Source organism: Thamnophis sirtalis, unplaced genomic scaffold (assembly GCF_051295495.1).
Source record: "Thamnophis sirtalis isolate CommonGarterSnake01/CBP01778 unplaced genomic scaffold, rThaSir2_p1.2 scaffold_3, whole genome shotgun sequence".
NCBI lineage: Eukaryota > Metazoa > Chordata > Lepidosauria > Squamata > Natricidae > Thamnophis > Thamnophis sirtalis.
Genome location: NW_028261383.1, coordinates 176,297,218 through 176,323,034, shown reverse-complemented (window position 1 = coordinate 176,323,034; position 25,817 = coordinate 176,297,218). Strand labels below are relative to the sequence as shown.

General features: G+C 44.0%; 1 protein-coding gene across 4 annotated transcripts in view; it reads right to left on the bottom strand.

Moving 5' to 3' along the window:
- ELAVL3 (ELAV like RNA binding protein 3) overlaps window positions 1–22,237 on the bottom strand; it is an 88,450-nt gene extending 66,213 nt beyond the window's left edge. For 2 of the 4 annotated variants that reach the window (XM_087711069.1, XM_087711070.1), the window contains exon 1: window positions 22,054–22,097. In XM_087711069.1, coding sequence (XP_087567195.1) covers window positions 22,054–22,062 — 9 coding nt within the window. In that variant the 5' untranslated portion in view covers window positions 22,063–22,097. Of the gene's footprint in view, window positions 1–22,053 lie in introns of all 4 variants that reach the window. The other 2 variants (XM_087711068.1, XM_087711071.1) reach the window with 2 other exon arrangements.
- Between the last annotated feature and the right edge of the window lie 3,580 nt (window positions 22,238–25,817).

Here is a 25,817-nt window from a genome sequence, read left to right as displayed (position 1 = left end):
TTAAGTCTTATGCTCCATAGTGCTTTACAGCACTCTCTGGATGGTTTACAATGTCAGTATATTGCCGCCAACAATCTGGCTCCCCATTTTGCTGATCTCGGAAGGATGGAAGGCTGAGTCAATACTGAGCTCCATCGGGATTGAACTCAAGGTCGTGGGCAGAATTTGCCTGAAATACTGCACTGTGCCACCAGGGAAAACATATTAAACAGGAAATAAATAGAAAAACATAATAAACAAGCACTTGAGTCCTGGGAGGAAATTTGCCCAACAGACCAGAGGTGGGTTCCTACCAGTTCGCACCTATTCGGTAGAACCGGTTTGTCAAATCTACCGAACCGGTTAGAAGAGGCTCCACCAGTGGACCCGGAAAGCAGACCACACCTACAGAAGAGGCTCCAAAATTTTTTGAAACCCACCACTGGTCCTTGGATATGATTATTCTACACTATCATGCTCATATTTATAAAACCCAGTGCCTCTGTGAAAGGTAAGGATGACTGCTGCGTTTGTGGTGCAATCTGAACATTGCGTGTGTTGAAGTTGTTTTAACGCAAACCAAAGATGCCTTTTAAAAAACAAGTTTACATCCTATTCTTATGCATGCCAGTGCTGTGTGTTAGGCGATTTAAGGTGGTTCTGACAAGTGTCGTCGGCATCTTCATATCTGGTCACATGGGCTGCAAGCCACTCCCATCCGGTCACATGGGCGGCAAGACACTCCCACAAAGGAGGCCACACCCACAGAGTTGGTTCGAACAATTTTTGAAACCCACCACTGTCCCAAACCCAATGCCCAAGGGGACGGGGGAGGCGGAATGAGTCTCAAAATGCCTTTTAAGAGACATGCATGAGTTGGGCTACCTGAATCTCAGATGGATGCTGTCACGGACAGAGGTCAAAGAGCAATAGGAACAGGAAGCAGCTCCTGAATCCTGCCCAACTGACAGGATGCCAGAACCCAAATGCCAATGATGCCAGATCTTGCTGGTCAGACAGAAGGCATAGGAGACAGACTCCCAAGTCTCCAACCCCTGCATCATTCATAGATAAAAATCACCACCCTGAATTGTACTTAAAAGTACAATGGTCAGTAGCGCTGCTGCCAGGGTAGAGATGTTACTTGGGTATATAATGTGCAGGCACAAACAGCTGTGCTGCTTTCCAAAATTAACCATTTTATAATGCAGCATAAAGCACATTCATAATAATCTGTGATTCCTCAAGCATAATATAGCTACAATAAATAATAGTGTCATACCTAAGACTCCTAAGGAAAACCAAACTCTGGGATATCCAGATGGTACAACCTTCAAAGTGATTTAAATGTTTTGATAATGCCATTTTGCCCTATACCACACCCCCTATTTCACTAATCTCTTATTCCCAGTTAAATAAACAAACAGATATTTTGCAGAGCACCAAGCATTCTAAAGCACTTCTAGCTTCCCAGTGGTCTTCAAAGGCAGATCCACGTAGAGCGCATTGCAGTAATCCAAATAAGAAGTGGTAAAAGCATGAGGGACCATGAGCTTCCTGGCTCAGGAAAGTGTACATTTGGAGTACCAAATGGATATATGCAAAGCCCCTCGTCATGCTGGCACCTGGTTCTTGAGCAGGAGCCATGAGTCTAGGAGGATTCCCAAATGCTGCATTCAACTCAGTCTGAGCCACCCCACCCAGAGATGAAGTATCCTCTGGCCTGAATGGGAAGGGTAGGGACAAAAACCCAGAGCCATTCCATCTTGCCACAGTTTACGTTGGTTGGTTCCTCCCCATCCATACCTTACAGCCAACACTCGCCCAACTAGGTAGGTGGAGATGTATTATTGGGTATCATCAATATACTGTGCTAGTGATACCACACCCCATAGCTACAGATGACCTTCCCCAGCGATTTCATATAGATGTTGAAAAGGAAAAGCGAAAGGTTTGAGTTACTGGGGCGTTCCACATGGCAGGAACTTCAAGCTCAATTTCTCCCCTTCCACCAACCCCAACTGGAACCAGCCACGGAGGAAAGAGGAGAACCATCCTAACACAGTGCCTCCCATTCCCAACCCCTCAAGCTGGTCCAGAAAGATACCATCTTTGATGGTGCAGAGAAGAGAAGCACAGATGTGATGATAAAAGGTTTGGAAGCTAAGTCCTACGATGAATGGTTAAGGGAACCAGGTATTGGATTGGATTGGATTTATTAAATTTATAGGCCGTCCAATCCCGAAGGACTCCGGGCGGCTTACAGAAAATAAATTTTAAGAGAAGGGTTAAAAACAAACAGAAGAAAGTGGATTAAAAGAAACACATCATGCACCCAGTCTAATCGGGGCTGGACCTCGGTCGAGAGGACAACAGCCCCAGGCCTGCCGGAATAGCCAGGTTTTGATAGCCTTTCAGAAGGCCATGAGAGTGGGAAGTGTCCGGATCTCTGGGGGTAGTTCATTCCATAGGGTATGTCTACTATATCAAAGAGAAGGATTGGGGAAGACATGTCTTCCAGTACTGAATGCCCAGGAAACAGAGAAGAGGGGTCCACTTATTCTCCAAAACACATGAGGGCAGGACAAGAAGGAATGAGTGGAAACTTCTTAAAGATTGATCCAACCTAGAACTGCTGTAAGACAGATTTTCTGACAGTGAGAGCAATTAATGTGAAACAGTTTCTTTCTGACGTTGTGGGTGTTCATCGCTGGAGATTTTTTTTTTTTAAAAAAAAACAGCAATTTGTCTAGGAAACTAGGGTCTCCTGCCTTGAACTGGAGATTGGACTAGAAAACCTCCAAGCTCCTTTCCAGTCCTATGATAGCATTAAATACTGCTGAGAGATCCAGGAGGTCTGGAATGATTGCACCAACAACAACCCCCAACATCACCACCCCAGGCCTCCAAAGCTCACTAATGTGCAAATAATGCTGTTTCAGTGCTGTGTCCTAGTCTGGTTCCACAAAGCGAATCAGTTCGTGGCCCTTGTCACTAGCTCCTTGTCCAAGTTGTGACAAAAGCCTCTGCTGAATCTTGTAACGTGAGTATCGGGAAAAGCCACAACATCCCCCAGAAATTGCAGTGCATCAATGGTCACGTAAGAAAAATGAAGCGTTAATCTTCCATCCATAATATCTATGAGCACCGGTTTCCAGAATCAATTCCCTAGCAGAGTTTCATCTTGTGTGGAAAGAGGCATTTTATATGTATGTGTATGTGTGTGCAATGCCTCTTTTCAAACAAGACAAAAGTCATTTTATACACAACACATATACACTATATAGTAAAAATTGTATGTGTGAGAGGCACTGAGTGCAAACAGAAGATGTGACGATTTATTCCTGCATTTGTACACATAGAGGAGACACTGACATCTCTTCAATATTGTGTTTTCTGCAATTTTCTGAGCGTTTGGGGAGGGGGAATTTGATATAGTCTCATAAAGAACTACCTATTTTACTTTTCCAACCAAAAAAAGCATGATCTAGTTCTTTTGACCTTGTAAGAAAATCCCAGTCTTCCTTCTCTAGTCTGACTAAACAGAACAGTTTTAAAACTTCAGGAATTTTTGATTGACATTAACTATTTTAATCCAGTCTTTAGAAAAGAAAACCTGCAGAAGTCTGATGGTTCTATTCCAAAAATAAAACCTTTGAAATAGAAATTTTCTGATATGGGATAGACAAGGTTCCATGGAAAAATAAATCACTGGACACTTTTCTGTTCCAAATCCCTAGTCACACCACCGTCATTTACACACTTACAGTAACGGTGACATATAAGAATCACCGCAACAACCTTCTTTACAGATTTCATTTGTGTTACCTAGTCCAGCTTTTCACTGCAGAAAGATTTCCAGTTTTGACTCAGTCAAGATTCCGCCCAACACCACCCTCAGCCTTATTACAAGCCCTAAAGTAGCGACTTTCAAAATGAACATATTTCACAGCTCCATTCCTGGGATCTTGTGATTATGTGAAAACTCTCACCTTATTTTTAAAAGAACAGCCTACATTTCCCACCCTTTGTTTTTAGAGAGGAAAAATCTCAAATGCGATTGCTCTTCTGCTACCCACAAGCCCACCGTCTCTACCAGTGCAAAGTGCAGAAGGGGAAGGCAGGACTTGATAATAATATGGAGGAGTCAGAAAGCTGCTGTGGGTCACACCATGAATACCTGAGATTTGTCATACCCTTGGGAGTCCACACTAGACATTTTGGAGGCCAAAAGAAGCAAGGAGGAAAAAGGAAACGAACTTCTCATAGTTAGCACCAGGGACAGTTCCACAACATACAGGTAATCCTCGACTTAAGACAATAGCAATAGCAATAGCAATAGCAGTTAGACTTATATAGCGCTTCATAGGGCTTTCAACCCTCTCTAAGCGGTTTACAGAGTCAGCATATCGCCCCCATAATCTGGGTCCTCATTTCACCCACCTCGGAAGGATGGAAGGCTGAGTCAACCTTGAGCCAATGAGATTAGAACCGCTGAACTGCAGATAACAGTCAGCTGAAGTGGCCTGCAGTACTGCACCCTAACCAATGTGCCACCTCGGCTCTAGATAGATAGATAGATAAGAGATATGGATAGATAGATAGATAGATAGATAGATAGATAGATAGATAGATAGATAGATAGATAGATAGATAGATAGCAATAGCAGTTAGACTTATATACCGCTTCATAGCGCTTTCAGCCCTCTCTAAGCGGTTTACAGAGTCAGCACATTGCCCTCACAGTCTGGGTCCTCATTTCACCCACCTCGGAAGGATGGAAGGCTGAGTCAACCTTGAGCCGGTGAGATTTGAACCGCTGAACTGCAGATAACAGTCAGCTGAAGTGGCCTGCAGTGCTGCACTCTAACCACTGCACCACCTCGGCATTGTGGCTCTTACCACAATTGAGGCCAAGATTTCTGTTGCTGAGCAAGACAATTGAATCCCCCCCCATTTTATGATCTTTCTTGCCACAGTTGTTAAGTGAATCACTGCAAACGTTAATTTAATAACATCTTCGTTAAGAGGCTTCCCCATTGACTTTAGTTGTCAGAAAGCGGCAAAAGGGGATCGCATACACACACACACACAGGACACTGCAACCATCATAAATATTAATCAGTTGCCAAGCATCCAAAATTTGACCATGTGACCATGGGGCTGTGCAAGAGTCATAAAGGTGAGAAATTGTTATAAGTCACTCTTTTCAATGCTGTTGTATTTTCGGATGGTCATTGAATGAACTGTTGTTAAGTCGAGGACTACCTGTATTTCTCTGACGCACCTGAACTGTGAAATGTTACCTGAAGTTGTATCATCAAACGTACATTACCCTGTTTCAATGGATGCAGCTGCCAATAAATTAGTATCCCTTAAAAATCTTCAAGCTCTTCTTCAGGTATTGCCCTTGACCCAACTCTAGGCTGTAGAAGGGGCTAACTTTTCTGATTGATCCTATCATTAAGAGGGCTGGATACAGCTAATCATTAAACCAATGGGAGGGGCAAACACCTATAAGGTTGACCTTTGAAAAACTCATCCCCTAACTAAACAGGAGGCCTCCAAGAAAGAAACTGAATCACAGCTTTGGAAATGACAAACTGAGTATAAGTTTTATCATACAGGGATGACAATCAAAGTTACAGACAGTCCTTGACTGATTCTCATACAGCTCTTAATCAAATTTCAAAAATACCCTTGAAGGACAGCTTTCAGGTCTCCCTCCATCGAGTTATTTGCCTAGGTGAAAGTTGCCTAGTGCTATTGGGTCCCAGAATACCCACCTACCATTTGCATGAGGCCAAAAACATACGTATCGCTGGGATAAGCTACCTTTCACATACTTGCAAACATATTTTTCCAGAAGGGGTCCATCTACAACTTCCAACCACTGATGCTCTTGAATTCTTTTTCAATAAAAAGAGATTGGTGCCTTCATTTCCAATTTGCTGAACTTGATATTTCAGAAGTAAATTTCCACTTCATCTTTTCAATATGAATTTCTCCGCATTAACGAGGAAGATTCTGTAACTTCATCTGCCTAAGTGTAATTATGCAATTGGGAATCCAGAGCCTGTGATCCCCAATTTACAGGGAAGTGTTGCTAACCGGTTCTCATTTAATGAATTCACAGTAAAAAGTTCTAGGCATGCATTTTGCTTTAGAGCACTGAACGCTGAACTATCTCTTCAGATTCTCCACTTCCCCCCCCCCCCCCAAGACATTAGGGGGGAAATTACCCATTTTCATTCTGAAGAGTAAATAAGTGCGGGGATTAAGAACTGGAATGTGATCTTATCCCAGGATAGAAGTCCATGGAAATTTCATACTGAGAATTCACCAGGCCTCTTTAGGGACAAAAAAACAGCCAGGATATTTGTGATTTTCAGGTTGATAATCCACAACATCTAATCAAATGAGGAGCACAGCACGAGTCAAGGTCTTCTGTCTAGCTTTTCTATAAAACTAGAAAGAATATTAACCACAGTTGATATTTAAAGTTACTCTTTAAAAAGCACCCGCCTGTAGAATAGACTTGTTTTAAATTCTAAAACTTTCAAATGACAGATTGTGACATTTTTAGTCAGCATTCCAAAAACATCAATACTCACAGGGACTAACAGCTGTTCTGGCAAGGTAAGAAAACCCTATTTCTGGCTCATCCTGCTCTTTCCTTGGGCAGACTCTATCGCAGTAGTAAGCATGTTACCTGCAGGGAATCATCACATTTTACGGGGCATCAATAAGCAGAAGTGGGGAATGTGAACTGTGAAATTTACAATTTCTCCTGTTTATTCTGGAGCAATACCAACGCAAGGTTTCTTCTGATAGATCAAATAGCAACCAAGGTAAGAGTAAGAGCAAGCAATTCTTGAGCCTGGCTTACAAAGAATGTGCAAAGAGCTTTGTGTCTTAGGACGTTCAGTGGTATCTTGGAGGACTATTGGCTTGGCATTGGTCTTAGTTCCTCAAAAAGCCAACAACCCTCTGAGGGGGTGATTGACATACTCTTTCATCCCCAGACCAAATCAGTCAAGAAAGCTCTGAATGTGTCGTATTACTGCAAACCACGAGGACTTCATCATGTTCTTCCCATGTAAAGACAATGCTCCGTGTCTAACTCATGTGCTTCTTTCATTATTTTTTTCTTTCCAGACACACACAAGCTCTAGTAAAGAAAGAGAAAAAGCTGCACAATATGCCTTCTAAGTGGAAATACAGATCCGTAAGAACTAAAACATTTATTATTTAATGATCCAGTTTGGAACATCAATTTGCAAGTTTGAAATTTTTATTGGTTTTTATAGTCAAACACCAAACTAGAAGAATTTTTGGACATTATTCTCTGCCACAAGGCAACAGGAGAATATAAATTGGGTGAAGATGGAAATGAAGAAAAGAATGGATATCCTCAAATTATCTCTTTAAGGCCAATTTCTAGCTTTAACTGCTAGCCTAAGGGTTCTTATTTGGGTGTAACCTCCACTGAATGAAATGGTGCATTTTTTAGTAGATGTGCATTAGGCCTACATTATCAATTTTGAAGACACAAACACTACAATACTCTCCAGTATGTGCTAATAGAATGCTAATACACATGAGAGAGTTTAGCAATAGCAATAGCAGTTAGAGTTATATACCGCTTCATAGGGCTTTCAGCCCTCTCTAAGTGGTTTACAGAGTCAGCACTTTAGATTTGGATATAAAATACATCACATTAGTATACTAATACACACACTCAAATGAGAGATATAAATGAGACTGGAAAAAATGGATTGATTATATACAAAATAAATATGGGACCAAGAAATTCCAGTTAGGCTATGCTTAAGATCAGAAATGATTGAAATTGTTGAAAGTTGGTTCAGCAAGAAGAAGTTAAGGTCAATGTAGAATCTTATTATTTTTTTGTTTATTTCTTTTTTTTTCTCAATAGATTTTAGACTGTGTTTGTTAGAAATCCATACCGTGTACGGGTTCTGGGAAGTCAAGGGGGGGGGAAAGGTGGAGGGGGGTTGGGGGAGAGGGGGGAGGGGTATATATTAGGTTAGACAAGAATTTGGTGGTAAACTAGAATTATTTTGATATACAAGAAATTGTACTTCGATGTTTTACTGATTGAGGAATGATGAAATGTTTGCCTTAAAAGAAATAAAACTTTTGAAACAGTATACTAATACACAGTAGTATGTGCATATAAATTTTCTCTAAATTATAGCCTACTACATAAAATAAAGTAGCAGCAGATACTTTCAATATCCCTATCTCTCTCACAGCGATGTGTACACATAGATATATTAACCTTGAAAGAAAGAAAGAAAAAGAAAGAAAGAAAGAAAGAAAGAAAGAAAGAAAGAAAGAAAGAAAGATTCTAAGATATCAATCTCATTCTATAAAGGTCATGACTTCTCATATAGAAAGACTTTCTTGAAATTTCTTGAGAAGCAATGTATCAAATGACGCGTGGTTTGAAATCAAACCATATTAAAAGTTCACACTCATTATTACCTTATATGCTCCCTTAATGTATGTAGGGGACTTGCATTATGAAATCGTAATGTGATGATGCACCTTGAAATTTGACCATCAATAGGAAGAAGGATGTGCTAGCCTTTCAGCAGCTGGACAGAGGACTTTTTAAAGGAACTGCATCGCAGATTTAGTTAGCAATTTCTACTAAGCCAAACCTTATTATTTCAAAATCCGTTTTCAGAAGGCTAGTGATGTTTTCAGTAATCCTGCTATTAAGTGATAAAATGAACTGACTGAAAGCCAATGCATTTTTAAGAACTAATTGGACAATGCATTTTTAAAAATATTTCCACGGGGTTCAATTTTTGTCTGTATCCCCCTCCCTTGGTTGAGTTGTGAGCCGCCCTGAGTCCCCTTCGGGGGAAAAGGGCGGCATATAAATAAAATAAACATTCAAACATTCATTCAATGTTTGCTGGGTTATCCTGCAGCTCACATTCCTTCTGTCTACCATTTTTTGTAAGCTTAATGCCTGTGCAAATTCCCTGAGAACTTTGGGGGAAAGAGCAGTATAAAAATGCAAACAGAATCTGCCAGGGGGAAAAAAATGCCATCATGTCTCCAGTGTTGAGTATAGAACTGGCACTTCTTCATCTTGGCACCTGCAATGCATGCGTGTAAATCTAGACATGGATATGGTGCTATAAAGCTCCTTTTAAGAATGGGGAAGACAAGCTGCTGAGTCATTTCAATTTGTCCAGAAGAGCTTTGCAACTATTATATAACAAAGAGCACTCCTTCCCTTCCTCCTATTGCTGGAAATAGAACTCCAAGTCATGGCTCCCAGCCCTCTTTTCTCTGGCTCTGCCGGTGGAGGAGCTTGCTTTCCCACATCTCAAGATGGAAATCCTGCAGTTTCACTACCAGAGGGGGCTACGTGGAAAAGGCATTTGCTCTGTCCGTTCGCAGGGATGAAACAGTTGGTAGTGGGAGAGAGGAAATAAAGAGAGAGATTGGGAAGCAAGGAAAGGAAGGACATTCATTCTCCTTGTCTAGGTGACCTTCTGGTAAGTCGAGGGAGGTAATGAAATAAGGTTTGGAGACCTTGCAGATAAAAATGGTTCCTCTTTTGCAAAAGCAGCAGCTAGCACTGAATATTGCATGCACAGTATGAAATTGAGCCCCCAAGGAGACTGGAAGCCCCTGTTGTGGTTTGCTCAGGTCTAGACAGAATGGATGGTGTGTTTATTTTTAAAAACTGTTTTTTATTCCTAATTTGTATTTGTATTTGTATTTATTTGTCTTGTATGCCGCCCACTCCCGAAGGACTCCGGGCGGCTCACAATAGACAAGGGAAGGGGGAAGACTAGACAAAGACAACACTTTAAAAACAAAACCGCAACATTCACAATTTCCGCGGGGCTGGATGTTTCACAGGCCCCCAGGTCTGCTGGAGCAGCCAGGACTTGGTGGCTTTGCGGCTTTGGTTTTAACTTTTTATCTTCTCTCTGTAAGCCGCCCAGAGTCCTACGGGATTGGGCGGCATACAAATTTATTAAATTTCAATTTTCTGCACTTGAAGGGAGGGCACCTTTAGGGAGTGAAAGTGGAAAAGACGTGCCAGGAAGAACAATAATTTATTAAGCTTGCCTGCCACCCAACTTCCAATGATTCTGGGCAGCTCACGACAATTAAACATAGGAATTATAACAAAAACCAATAAAAGATGGCCGATGCAGCCCGCCAGATGGAATGAACAAAGGGTTTCTGTTTTCCTCACCAAAGGCCTCCCTGTTGTTCTAAAACACAGCAGAGTGGGAGCCATCCATATCTCAGAAGAGGAAGCCTCATTCCAGGAGGGAAGCACTGCTAAAGAGAACGCCTGCTTCCTGGGTCTTGATAGATAATACTGTTTAACCAAAGGAGCCCAGAGCATGCCAGCCATGCAAGATTGAATCAGCTAGACAAATATTGTGAGGGACAGGCAAAGATGCCCTGATTCATGGTAGAACTGGCTTCCAGAATTTGGCACTTTTCTGTATGGCTGGTGGTTAAGGGTTGGGTTGCTGCAAAAATCCAAAGTATGATAAAAAAAAATTATTTTAAATACATAAACACATCAACAAAAACAAACACATAACTTAAAAACAACATAGGAACAATAAGGTGGGTAGAGGGGAGAGAAAAAGAAGAAGAGGAGGGAGGAAAAGAAAGAAAGAGTAGGAGAGAAGGTAGGAAGGAGAAGAAAAAGGGTAGGAGTAGGGGAGAGGTAAGGGAAGGAAGAAGGGGATGGAGAGGAGGAAGGAAGGAAGTAGAGAAGGAAGGGAGGGAGAAAAGAAAAGAAAGAGAAAACGAGGTGGTGTCTTAGCAGGTGCGAAGGATGGTAAACAAAGCATTTTAAACTATACCTTATAACCTTCCAAATGGAATAATAATAATATAAGAATGGCAAAGAAAAAGAATAATTATGTGAATGTATATCTATAATCTGTATGTAAGAGAATAAATGACAGTAAAAATATAAAGCATAATATAGGTAAATAATATTTGGTCATAAGTAGCTAAGTTTAAATAAATAAAGAAATGTACATACAAATGGATAACGAACAAGGAGATTATGAACGCAAGACAGAAATGTATAGAAGGGAAAACACTAACTGCAAAGAAACCGATTCGGAACTGCGGTATGATACACGATGCAAAAATCCAAAGCCATGGCCATGTGAATACAGCCACAGCAATCAAAGTCAGAGATTCCTTGGATTTGAGTGCAAGGTTTGCATCTCTGGGACCAATGGCAGTAGCAAATAGCATGGTCTCTTAGATCTAGTTCTGTCAGTTATTAGATTCCTTAGATATAATTCAGAGCTTCAAGATTCTCTGGCAACAAAATATGCCATGTGCCTAAAAGGAGAAGGTTTCACATCAATTTTAGTAAGTCGCTAAAAGCGAAGGAGTGAAAAAGGGTATTTAAGCATGGGGTTGCAGCTTCCTCACACCTCTTGCAATTGCAGTAGAAATCCAATCTTTGCTTAAAATTGTGTTCCAGCTCCTTTCATTGCAAGTACAACGATAAAGTATCAGTCTTGTGTCACCTTAAAATTTAATCAGCTTATTGTGGCACTAGCTTTCATGGATCAATAGAGTACTCCTTCCATTTGAATTATATAACCCTTGATCGTTCTGACCAAAATGGCTCTTGTCTGATGCAGGAAAGCATCTGCCTCATCCAATCTATTAATATTTAAAGGTACCACAAGATTTTGTTGTTTTTTTTAAGCTTATGATTCAACATTGTCACTTGCAATTTACATAGGCGGAATCAAGTAAAATAAACATCAGGAATCCAAAGGACTGAGCAACTCTTCCAGGGGCCTGCAGTGATTACGTGCATTACAATTTTCTAGGTTTCATTTCTTCTGTCTTCCAGAAATGTATCAAAAGACACCGATTCCAAACAATAAAGCCCCGGATACAGATTTAAAATAAGCTAGGTTGACTTAATTAAGATAATTCGTTGCATTCAAAGCAGTTGCATTTCTTTAGATATTACAGAATCTGAATATTCCAGTACAGGGAGAAGTGGATAATGTACAAATATAGAAAATGAGGAGAGAAGCACCAAGTGATGTTGATGTAAACTTGATTTCCCCCCCCCTCCCACTTTTCCTAGCTTCAATTTTTAAAATGTTTTTCTTTACTATGCTACTTCTTGCTCTCTTTCTACCCTTTTTACTTTGCATATCCCAAATTGGAAAGTATGTGTATATGACATAAACACTCGTGACTGAAAACTACGGTCAGCCTGTGGCCCCAGAACTAAACATTTCTCTTCCCCTACCTTTAAAAACCTTTACAATCAAACAATTCAGATATTTGGCCAGAGGAAAATAGCAATAGCAGTTAGACTTATATACTGCTTCATAGGGCTTTCAGCCCTCTCTAAGCGGTTTACAGAGTCAGCATATCGCCCGCAACAATCCGGGTCCTCATTTCACCCACCTCGGAAGGATGGAAGGCTGAGTCAACCCTGAGCCGGTGAGATTTGAACCGCCGAACTGCAGATAACAGTCAGCTGAAGTGGCCTGCAGTACAGCACCCTAACCACTGCGTCACCTCGGCTCTAGATAGATAGATAGATGATAGATAGATAGATTAGATTAGATTAGAGTAGATTAGTTTAGATAGATAGATAGATAGATAGATAGATAGATAGATAGATAGATAGATAGATAGATAGATAGATAGATAGATAGATTAGATTAGAGTAGAGTAGATTAGTTTAGATAGATAGATGATAGATAGATAGATAGATAGATAGATAGATAGATAGATAGATATAGATGATAGATAGATAGATAGATAGATAGATAGATGATAGATAGATAGATAGATAGATAGATAGATAGATAGATAGATAGATAGATAGATAGATAGATAGATTAGATTAGATTAGAGTAGATTAGTTTAGATAGATAGATAGATAGATAGATAGATAGATAGATAGATAGATAGATAGATTAGATTAGAGTAGATTAGTTTAGATAGATAGATGATAGATAGATAGATAGATAGATAGATAGATAGATAGATAGATATAGATGATAGATAGATAGATAGATAGATAGATAGATAGATAGATAGATGATAGATAGATAGATAGATAGATAGATAGATAGATAGATAGATAGATAGATAGATAGATAGATAGATAGGAGATATGGATGGATGGACGGACAGACAGAGATAGATAGATAGATAGATAGATAGATAGATAGATAGATAGATAGATAGATAGCAATAGCAGTTAGACTTATATACCGCTTCATATGGCTTTCAGCCCTCTCTAAGCGGTTTACAGAGTCAGCATATCGTCCCCAACAATCCGGGTCCTCATTTCACCCACCTCGGAAGGATGGAAGGCTGAGTCAACCCTGAGCCGGTGAGATTAGAACCGCTGAACTGCAGATAACAGTCAGCTGAAGTGGCCTGCAGTACTGCACCCTAACCACTGGGGCCACCTCGGCTCTTCAAGGTGGCAGAAAGGGAAAGATCAATAAAGGGGAATATTTGTAGCTCAGGGTTGAAATGAGTGGTCCTTGGTGCTCTCTGAACATGGTGGTTTCCTTTCAGAGATTACATTACCTAACTAGGAAATATCATCAGTTCCAGCAGGTGCCCCTTCTCATAAAAAGGGGGGAAAGGGTATTTGAGTGTCATCTTGCTTACAACCAGCTCTAGCCCATCACTGCTGCCAGGCAACTTTGAGTAAAGGGAATGTCTCTCCTGTGCCTACAATCCTCCTTCTTTGCCCCTGTGGACAAAATGTTCTTATTGAACCTTCATCTCATTTCCAGTGTACTCAATATATGAAGTCTGGATGCACCACATTAAGCAGCAAGCAGGAGAGCCCCACAGAGTCCCAGGAATAACAGACCAATCCAGGAGGGCAATTAAAATGCCAGAAGAAGCAAGAGCATTACAGGCTGCCATTAAAGCGAAAAAACTGGAGCTCAGCAAGTTTTAAGAGATTATAAAGCAATATGTTGGCAGAGACTGAATACAGCAAAATGTAGTCCTTCACAGAGTGCCACTCAATTGGAAGGCTCCCTGGTTCAGAACAGAAGTCATTGTAGGTAATGATCCTTTGCGTAGAAAGGATATTAGAATTGAAGCATTTACCCTACAGTAAAATAAGCTAAAGTCCCCATATTGCTATAGAAATTATGTCTTTGGAAGAACTGAAGAAGAATCAGGATAGATGTTATTTGAGTTTGTTTTCATCCCAAGTTAGTTAGTTAGTTAGTTTATTTCATTTATATGCTGCCCTTTTCCCCCGAAGGGGACTCAGGGCGGCTCACAACTCAACCAGGGAAGGGGAATACAGACCAAAAGAAATTTTTTAAAAAAACAAAGCATAACAATGCATAATGCATAATTTAAAAACATACAACAGTCATACCATTCGAGACGGGGGCAACAGCTCTTTAGCCCCAGGCCTGTCGGAACAGCCAGATTTTAACGGCTTTGCGGAAGGCCTGGAGGGTGGTGAGGGTTCGAATCTCCACGGGGAGTTCGTTCCAGAGGGTCGGAGCAGCCACAGAGAAGGCTCTCCTCCGGGTAGTCGCCAGTCGACACTGGCCGGCGGATGGAATTCGGAGGAGGCCTAATCTGTGGGATCTAATCGGTCTATTGGAGGTAATTGGCAGCAGGCGGTCTCTCAAGTACCCAGGTCCAATACCATGAAGATGTACAGCTAGGCCAAAACACCCTTGGCACAGCCTCTAAACCTCCCCAGAAATTACTACCAACTATAATTTTAACACATCACAAAAGAAATACTATTACATACATAGGAAATAATCACACACCAACTTTACGAGAATATCATTAGAGCAAGACTTAATGTAAAATTAAAATATGGATGCAAATCACATTTAGTTTTGACCAAATCTCTCCTCCTTTTACAAAAGCAGCTTCAGTGATGCCACTTATAAATAAATATTACAATTCAGTTTTAAGAAATATCTGCATCTTTCCTTTTGTGGTAGACCAGTCTATACTAGAGCCTATATTATACAACCCACTGCCTCCCTTCCAGCTATGGTCTAGGAAGATCTGGAATAACAAGCGATCATCAAAAACTGCTGCCGCCAAGATTCATCATCTGTGCAATCAATCACCTCCAAATCACCCACCAAAAAACTCGTTCTTCTAAATAAGGGATGCACAATCTTTTTGTAACCAGTTGCTTCACTTATTATTTTGGAGGAAAGTGAGGGGGTGGATTCATGTCGTACCTGTGGGTAGGACTCGAGTTTTCTTTTTCTTTTTTAAGAGTGACATGTTTGTTTAAGGCTTAGGCTACAATTTTCATCTGCTTCTCTGATGATAGCAAGAAACTGGGCCACCACTGTTTTCAGCAATTGCAGCCAGAAGGGTTCCAAAAGAACTGCGGGCTGCTCATCCCTCCCAGGTCAGCTGGAAAGAATGTGAAGGATGTACAATCACACCATGGAGCAACAAAAGAACAGCTAGAAAGCCCTAGCAAGAACTGGCTCCCAAATCAGGTTATTGATTTTCTAGAAATTTAGTTTCTATTTCCAAGGAGTAATGCTCCCTTCTCAATGACATCTTCAAAAATTTCCAATTAGATTAAAGAAACCCTTCTCTCTTAAGGGTTACCTTTTCTCCAGTGTAATGTATCCCACTGCTGGGATTAGATATTTCTGAATGGATGTGGGAAACCACCAAAGCCGAGGTGGCGCAGTGGTTAGGGTGCAGTACTGCAGGCCACTTCAGCTGACTGCTAGTTCTGCAGTTCAGCGGTTCAAATCTCACCAGCTCAAGGTTGACTCAGCCTTCCATCCTTCCGAGGTGGGTGAAATGAGGACTCGGATTGTTGTTGGGGGCGATATGCTGACTCTGTAAAGTATGTTGGCAAAGGAATCATCAAACCAGCTTGGGAAGTAAAATAACACGGTGGCAGGGCACAAATGGCAGGAGGTACAACTCCAACAGCCCTTTTGATTGTTATTCTTGGCCGAATTCCTCTAGATGGAGACTTTTAGGAGGTGAAGTCCATAGGTCTTAAAGCTGCCAAGGTTGGAGACCCTTGTGTTAGATCATTTGAATAAAGACATTCCTCAATTACTTGATCTGAATATTTAACTCTTCCTAGTGTTGAAATAACCCACTATGATCTGTTAAAGCCAGCAAAAAATATCCATTTGGAAGAATGAATTCACACTTATGACCACAGCATTCACTTAATAAGAGCCGAGGTGGCGCAGTGGTTAAATGCAGCACTGCAGGCTACTTCAGGTGACTGCAGTTCTGCAGTTGGGCTGTTCAAATCTCTCCGGCTCAAGGTTGGCTCAGCCTTCCATCCTTCCGAGGTGGGTGAAATGAGGAGCCAGACTGTAGGGGCGATAAACTGACTCTGTAAACCGCTTAGAGGGGGCTGAAAGCCCTATGAAGCGGTATATAAGTCTAACTGCTATTGCTATTGCTAAAACTCTACAATTTATGAACTGCAAATCAGCGTATCAATTCAAAATAAATGGTTCCATTTGTTACGGTATAGACGCTAAAAGCTGTAATGGGCTGGGTATAGGAATGGTTTGAAATGTGGAAATATCAATTTAGGGTGGAAGCTTCTCAGAAGACTTAAGGAGTGCAATCAATAGGCAAAATATATATATGCATAAGAAACCAATGGTGGAAAATAGCATATACTTTAATGGGAAAAACTCAAAGATGTACAACTATCATTCTAAATCAGTGTTTCTCAACGTTGACAACTTGAAGATGTCCGGACTTCAACTCCCAGAATTCCCCAGCCAGCATTCGCTGGGAGTTGAAGTCCGGACATCTTCAAGTTACCAACGTTGAGAAACACTGTTCTAAATTAAGCGTACTAGAAGCAGGGCTGATCATAATGTGCCTCAAGGAGCATTCGTCAGTTTTGATCTGTGAGACAACCACATGAATCCTGGAGCTGACCTCCACAAATAGCATGTGGTTCTGTTGGGTCTTTTCTGCTCCCCCAAGGCCACCTCACCTCCCAAGAGAATAGGTCAGAAGCTGGAGGGTGACTTATGCCAGAACAAGCAAAACAGTCATTTTTTGCCCAGCATTTTTCAGAATACTGAAAGAGAGGCCCAAGTACTCATGGAATTCACCATACAGTCCTAGGCCTGTGCACATTCACTTGTCCTGCTAGCTTAAGTGCATCTTCAACTAAGGCAGTGTTTCTCAACCTTGGTGACTTTCAGTCCTGTGGACTTCAACTCCCAGAATCCCCCCAGCCAGCATAGCTGGCTGGGGGAATTCTGGGAGTTGAAGTCCACAGGACTGAAAGTCGCCAAGATTGAGAAACACTGAACTAAGGACTTACAAGGATTGCAGTCCAGTTTTACTTTGCTCACAATAAGCATTTTACTTGCAGGATTATCATTCATTCATTATTTTGTACAAGTGCCTGCACTCAAGGTTTCCTACAGAATGCTGCTCACTGATTTGAGGGCAGAGTTGTGTGAACAACATGTGCTTTGGAGGTTGGTTTTTTGGGGGGGAAATCATTATTTTCTTTATTTATTAAATCTACACCCCACCCATCATGCTATCCAAAGATATGAGAAACACCAGGAGAAGGTGGAATATGATGAGAGTCCAAGAGACAAGTTTTCCAAACAGTGGAAAGTGTGGAAGCTTTCTGCTCCCTCAGTTGTTTTTTTTTTTGTAAAGCCAGAAAAAATAATGTGGGGGGTGGGGGATAAAGGGAGTTGAAGTCCAGATAAAGGGAGTTGAAGTTCAGCAGCTGGCACTGAAGTCACAACCATTTTTAATGAACTATTTTGAATAGAGTTTTTCAATTCGAACACAAATTGGGAGACAGAGTAATTTAAGTTCGGGAGGCTCAAGTGAAAGTTTGCTAGGGGTTTTGAAGACTTTTGAGAATGTCCTCTTTAAAAAAGAAAGATTCAGAGCATTGCACCAGAAAAAGATATCAGACTCTTTCAGCAATAGGAGTCACGCCCCTTTAAATTCTTGTTGACAGATGCATTTTTAGCAATACTAAGTTATTGATCTTCTTCTTTTTTTTTAGTTTTCTTTAGATCATTCTAGGGGAAACAGTAGCATGCTGCTAGAAATTAGATGAGTAAGAGTAAGAATAGCGTCCTTCCCCCCCCCCCCAGGGAGAGGCTCCTGCCTCAGCCACACCTATTGGTAAAGCTTAACAGCTGTTTTGCCCCACCCACCCCAAGCTGCGCATATTAACTAACAGGACCCAGGAGTCCTTCTTCCCATCCTTTTTGTCTTGAAGAATAGATAGAACCCCAAAGGTCCAATTTCCTGTTACCAAGCTCATTTTAAAGCTGGGGGGGCCAAGCTCGTAACTTCCCGCTCAAACCCAGTAAAGATATCCTTCCTGTAACTAATGCACACGCACCCTGGACGCTAAAAGAGGACCCTGATGAACCCAGTATTTTTGACTAGAAGATCCTAGCTGCCTCCTGTGTCAGCTGCCTACCAAAAACATCCTTTCCTCATTTTCATGCTCCTGTTTCTCATCATAAATCAGTGTTTCTCAACGTTGGCAACTTGAAGATGTCTGGACTTCAACTCCCAGAATTCCCCCCAGCCAGCGCTGGCTGGGGGGAATTCTGGGAGTTGAAGTCCAGACATCTTCAAGTTGACAAGGTTGAGAAACACTGTCCTAACCACTGCTGGGGAATTCTGGGAGTTGAAGTCCAGACATCTTCAAATTGCCAAGGTTGAGAAACACTGTCCTAACCACTGCTGGGGAATTCTGGGAGTTGAAGTCCAGACATCTTCAAGTTGACAAGGTTGAGAAACACTGTCCTAACCACTGCTGGGGAATTCTGGGAGTTGAAGTCCAGACATCTTCAAGTTGCCAAGGTTGAGAAACACTGACCTAAATGATGCAAACCTTGTCTGACAATCTCATAGTAAAACCAAGTGGTATTTACCCCCCCAAAAAATGGGTTTAGGTGAGGTACAGGAAGATAGATGTATAGATGAACAAAGCCTAGGATTAAAGTGACAGATTGGAAAATATATATATATAACTGGGAGAAGGGAAACATGTATTGACAGAAAGACACATTAATTTGTTAGCCTGAATAGGTGCTGAGAGTCTCCCCCCCCCCTGTTTTCTGGCTATCATAGATTAACATGGCTTTCTTCCCCACAAAATGTATTGGGGTCCATTTAAAACATTTAAATGCTGTTCCGTATGGATGACCTGCTCTCTGTCACCCGTGTTTCTTATCACAGCACTAGCAAGCTCGAGGAATTAAAACCTGCCAGTTCAGTTCCCTTCAACCACATGACAGTGCCACTCTTAGAATCCAAGCAGGATTATTTTGTTCGGATGTTCGGATGTTTGTATCTATTGCCTCTGTCCAGAGTTTCAAACTCAACCCAACCTCCTAATTCACCTTTTTTTTTGCAAAATGGAAAGCGACTCTCCCAGCTTGTTCGGAGGGTCAACTCACTACTGTAAAGATGTCTAGGTTAAATTTCAGGCAAGTAATTTGATTGCTGTTTCGATGGTAAAGAAAGACACAAGCGCCTTATAGACTAAACTGAAGGTTATTCTGTAATTTTATTCCTCAAGTGTTATCTGTGACCTGCACAACTTCATTTGAATTTCAACTTGTCTGAAATGGTACAAGGTCTCCTGCTTGAGCATGGGGGGGGGGGCTGGACTAGATGACCTCCAATATCCCTTCCAGTTCTATTCTGATCGATTTAACATAAATCCAAGCAATTCAACGGGGCCCTTTCAAGTTACGCCTTAGGGATTCTCCCAGCCTCATTTTGGAAAAAAAAAAAAATAGCCTTCTCCTCTCCACCTGTACTGATGCAGCATCCCTCGGTCATTGTTTCTCAGCCCTTCTCAACTTAATGGAGGGTGGGAAAACAGAAAAATCTGGGTTTTCCCTGCCAGGGAGAGGAGAGATGGGGACCTACAATAATGAATGGAATAATCTACCTGCCCCCTTCTGCTAACTCAAAGCAACTGTACAGCAAAGGGGCTCCCACCCCCACTGCAAAAGCCCCCACAGTCCTCCCTGCTCCAGCACACACCCCATCTCTCTGCTATGCAACTTGAAGAATCCAATTTTCTCTCCATCTTTGGCTCACCAGCTCTCTGCTGCATTGCTGACCCTCTGGCTTTCCTCTCTACTTCTCCCCCCCCCCCAAGGCAGGCGGCTCTTGCAGAAAAGAGAATCCACATCCATGTTAGACACCCCACCAGACACCCCCCTTCTCAGCAAGCCCTATTTTCAAAGGGTGGGGTATACAATGCGGCAAGGAAAGGGGGGGAGGAAACACCCAGAGCAATTGCGACAAGGTCAATGTGGCTTTGTGTCAAAACGGGTCTGTTTCTCTTGCCTCAAAGGATTTCGAGAAAGTGCTCATCTCGCCTCTTGAAAGGGAGGAATCTGGTCGTTTTGCACCCACCCAGCCTGCCAGGCTTCCCTCTTGTACCCCCCAAAGCCATTCGGATCTCGCCACCTGCCCTCTATGTCTCCTAAACATCACCATGCAAGGCACCGAGTTTTCCTCCATCTCAGAGATCTCCACATCTCTCTTCCTTCCCATCCCTTCTTTCACCTTTCCACCCCCCCCCTCCTCCCGCCTCATTCCTCCTCTTCGCAGCCAGGGGATGGGCATTTAGTGCCATAGTTCAGTGCAAGCCGAATGGGCGCGGAGGAGGCACGTCAACCTCTCCCCCTAGGCTGCTGCCAGTTCCTATTGTTCAGTTGCAATGCTCCCGTCGGCAGATTCTCTCTAGCTTCTGGGGTGGGGCTGACGAAATGGGACCATCTACACTAAGCAGAAACGGCGGGTGTGTGTGTGGGGGGGGGCCTTCGCAAAGGAAAAATGCTGGCATTTGCAAGTACCCCGCGACATGCAACGCGTTCGGGGAGGGAGCATCGCGTCCTTCTCCGCTCTTGTCTCTTCTACGGGAGGGTAGGGGCGGCGGCGGCGGCGTAGAGATGCAGGTTCTAGACCGAGGCACGTTGCAACGGGATCGATTCCGGCAGCCTCTTTTTTTCCCCGTTTCCCCCTATCTCAACTCCGTCTCTTTCCCGTCCCGCCCCCGCTTCAATGCGCCGAAGGTGTCGGCCGTTAGCTGCGCCTTGACGCCTGAAGATGCGCGTCGGTGAGACTGGAAAAGGCCCCCCTCCAGCCCCCACTTCCGCGGGCGGCCGCCTCTCCGTCAAGGCAAAGCCGAGGCGCTCCGATCCCGCAGAGAAAGCGCCTCACCTGCAGGATCCCGACGTGCGCAAGGCACAAGCGGTTGCCCGCCGGGGGGGATGCGCGGATAGCCCAAGGCGGAGTAGGTGAACAAAATGACCCTTCGAAGCTCTGCGGAAATGCGCAGCCGGCTGGGGCAAGGTCTCCTCGGGCACCCCTCCCAAAGAGACCCTCCCCCAAAGATCTCGGCTGCCTTTCTTCCCCTCCCCCTGAAAACACGCAGAGACGGGAGGAGAGACACACCCTGGTCCGAATTTCACGCCGCCTGATTAGGCGTCAAAGGGGGCCCTGCTGCTCGCGGCGTGGGGAGGGGGGGGAGATGTCCTTTCCCTTTCCTTCCGGAGGGGCTTCGGCCACGGCGGATGGGAAAGTGAATGGGTGGCTATTTTATCCGCAGCATCATTCATCCTTTCCCACCCCCAGCACGGAAAGAAAAGCCTGCGGCTGGCCGACCCCGATCGTTCCGGTTCGCATCCACACCCCATCCGTTCCACCAGGACCCACACTCGCCCTTCCCAACCCACGCGACGCAGCCCGACTCAGGTGTGGGTGTGAATCCCCCCGGCACATCTGCGCCTTTCACCGCGGGTAGGGGATCACCGGGGGGGGGGAGATTTATGCTCTGCCTCTCAAAGCCCCCTTCGCCTAAACCCGCGAATCTTTCCGCCCTTTCCGCCTCCCCCCCCCCCGATCTCGCTTTTCCTCGCCCTTCCAGGCCAAAGAGCCCCCCAGTGGGGTGGGCCCCCCATCTCCCCCTCCCCGAAGGCATCCGCAGGAATGAGGGACACGCGAAATACCTACAGTGACCATGCTGGGGGAGCGCCGGGGTCCAGCCGGGCGGCGGCGGCGGCTCCTCGGAGGACGCGGACTGCCGTACGCTCGGTCTTCTTGGTGCTCCCCGGGTGGGGCGGGTCAGAACGGATTGGTCCCGCGCGCGGGAGGGGTCGCTCTGCCTTCCCGATCGATGGTGATCTGGGCCCCTCCAGCTGCAGTGGCGCATACAAAAGGGGGGTCCGCCCGGGCGGAGGGGAAGAAAGAGAATAAAAATGGTTGCGCGGTAACGGCGAGGAAGCCGCTCTTGACCAAACCAATTCCCTTCTCGGGGTGAAGGGAGGGAGGGAGGGGGAGGGAGGGGAAGGGAGGAGAGGAACGAAGGGAGGAAGGAATGGAGGAAGAGAACGAAGCGAAAGGGGAACCGCAGGCGTCAAAGCGGGGTTTAGGAAAGCGTGACAGATATCTGGGAAAGGAACAGACCGAAAAAAAGAAAAGAAAAAAACGCGAGATGGAGGGGAAGGGAAGAAACAGATTTTGGGGGGTTTTTAAAGGGAAAAAAATTTAAAGGAAAAGGAAGAGAGTAAAAGAAAAAACGAAGGAGGGACCGACGGAGGCGACCGACCCACACAATGCTCCTTTAAACGCCCTTGACTATTTACACCCGGAGATATTGAACGGGGGGTGGGAGCGGGTGGGCGGGTGCTCTTCCTCCCAGGCCCCCTCGAGGCCCGTCTTAGGCTCAGGCAAGGCGCTAGTCCATGGGGGGCGCGGCAGCTGGGCTCGCCTCTTCGCCCCCCCCCCCCTTCAGCCTTTTTTGTGCCCCCCCCTCCAGCCTCCCGGGCCAGAAGCTTTTATGAACCCCGCACTCATTGGTTGAGGGATACAATCCATCGCGAAGCCGCGCCCCTCCCTGCTTCTTCCGAGCCCTCCACCTCGCAGAGGAGAAGCCGACCGGGGAGGGTTAATGTTGGAGCCTAATGCTCGGGAGACCCCCCCTCCCCGCCCGGCCCACCATTGCCCTCCTTCCCCTTTTCTTCAGGTGCCCTTTGGAGGGGAGCGCGAACGTTGCAAGAAGGAGATGCAACCGAGCAAGGCGCCATTTAGGGGAAGGCGAGGCGGGAGGGGGGGGGTTGCCCCAGAAAGCGGGCTGTGTGTGTGGAGGGGGGGGTGAATGCGGGAGAAGGACTCCAATAGGGTCCCGGCAAGCCTGAAGGAGAAGCTGGAGCGCCCCATTCAGACGCAGCAAGTGCGGCCAATGAATTGCCCTCCGGCGTCCATTGCGAGAGCCGCAAGGATGCTAGGCGCCGCATGTGGGGCTGCGGAAGGAGCCGGGCCGGGCCTGCCTGGAAAGCAGAGCGAAGGCGAGTTGAAGGCGCCTTTCCAAGCCCGCCTCCGCTCTTCCCCTGCCGGCATGGCGCTCTCGGGGAGACACAAAGGCCGCCCTCCTCGCGGAGGGCTTCGCTCCGTTGCCCCAAGAGAGACCTCACGTGATGGGGGGCGCCCTACGGCGATTTCCTCCTTCTCTCCCCCCTTCCTTTCCTTTCATTAAAGAGAACCGAGAAGCGAGGTAGCGGTTCCGTTGTGAGCAAATGCTGCGTCCATTCCGGGGATGAACCCGGAGCTCAGGTACCCTCCCGACTGAATTGGGGTTTCTCGCGGTTTCTAAGACGGCTTTTGCTGAGTGGCCCAGCGAAACTAGTCCTCAAGCTCTTGCCTCTTGATTCAACTAGGCTCCAACTGTCTTAAGAGGAAGGCGTTGCTGCTTTAGCACTGACCCAATCCTTCTGCTACCTTCTGGCATCATAATCCCCACTGAGGCTTACTTGCCTGCGGGGATGTTTATAGCCCTTCTTGGAGATTCAACCCAAGGAGGAGTTTTTCATGCAGGGTCCCATTCTGCTGCTGCTTTCTGGAAAAATGGACACAGAAAAGAGCCATGTGGCCTTGCTTAGCTGGAGCATTTGCTACGGTGTTTGATAATGTGGAACATCTCCGTTAACTCTCACCCAACTCACCTAGAATTTGAGCTTACAAAAACAACGAAAGTTGCAAGACGGATTTTATCCTGGCAATAGGAAAGTGTTCGCTTACCCCCCCCCCCCCAATATTGTCCCCTTTTCATTTGGCTTTAAAGGTGATGTTAACTGAATTGCAGAATGGTAGTCTGGTTAAACCTGGTGTCTCAGAAACCTGCAGGTAGATTTCTTCCAGGCCCTGCTTACTCCCAGTGCATTGTTTTGCAATTGAAGTCATGAGCCAGGCATAAGAATAATGGTCGAATTGAAGTTAGATTTATTGAGAAACAGTTAACCACAATACTTAACATATTTCAAACTGGCCAAAGGTTTTACCTAGTTTAATCCTTTGAATTTCACTCAAAGTCGTGTTGTCTTTCTAGGCAAGTGTAAGATTGTAGAATAGCTTCAAATTTGCCTTTCCCTCCATCTCTTATCCTTTTTTTTCCTTTATAAAGGAGCTATTCTGGTTATAATCTGGAGCCCTTATAGTGCTATACACCAATGCAACACAGAGAACTTGAGAATTTGACCCAATCTTTTATAGAAAGAGCTCCATTTCTTTAAGAAACAAGCTGGTGCAGATTTCCTGTAGAGTCTTAAAATGGAGTTCTTCAATTTAATTTTGGCTCATGATGACAATGCAACATATCCATGCTCTTTTTGTGGCAACAGTATTGGTTTAGCAAACAGTCCTGGGTCTTCCTGGTGGTGTCCTCTTCAAGGACTAACCAGCTCTATATTTGATTTCCCCCCCCCCCAATTAGTCAACAAGATACTAGGATATTAAATATCTGAAGTCATGTCCTTATGGGCTTCAGTTTTTGTTATTTTTCATTCTTGGTGCTACACCAAGTAGTATGTAGTATACATTTATATAGTGGAACCTCTTCTTAGATTAAATATCTTCTGAAATCTATTTTCATATAGATCTTTGAATCCTATTCATCATATTAAGCTCTCTTCCATAATTTAACCTGGTTCCAGGTATATCCAGGAGATGCTTGCCATGATCACCAAATTGAACTGTGGGCTGAAAAATAGAAACCCACTACCTAAAGCCATAGAGGTCAGTGGGACTGGAGTGAATACAAGCCATTTTCATTTTGATCTTATCTTGTCACTTAAACTTTCCCTTTTTTCCTGACTTCGAGCTGAAGTTTTGCCCACTTTTTTTTCTCCAGAATAAAAACTGCCCAACAGAAGAACAGACCTACTTTGATTCAAAGCATCTGACTTGTCACACATTCCCCCATATATTAGGAGTGGGACTAATCTGAGCAGTACTTTACAGAAAAACAAATAGTCCATTGCTAAATCTGAAGTGCCAGTCAAATGACATACACAGAAATCCGTCCCACTTGCTACGTCTAAGATATACTTGAAATTCTTCCACAGAAGTACTCCAACATTCCCTCTGTTGTATCTTCCAACCTTAAAATAATCCTTTCCTATTAGCAGGTCCAAATGCTTTGCATGGTCTCACACAAACACACCTCTTGCCAAACTCCATGCAACAAGATTTTGCTACTGCTCCTGATAGTAGTGAATATATTTTTTTCAGCTGAATGACTTACTTAGTGACTGGCTAATCATTTATATAGCACTTCTTAAAAACTTTTTGCAGTCATCATTTCCATTTTTCCACATTCTATAAGACAATATTTCTGTTTCCCCTTTACAAACAGAATAATGGAACTGAAAAGAGAGATCTGCAGGGGCCAAGCATATGATTCAGCAGCTGAATTATGATGGACCTGTCCAGTTAGATGGACA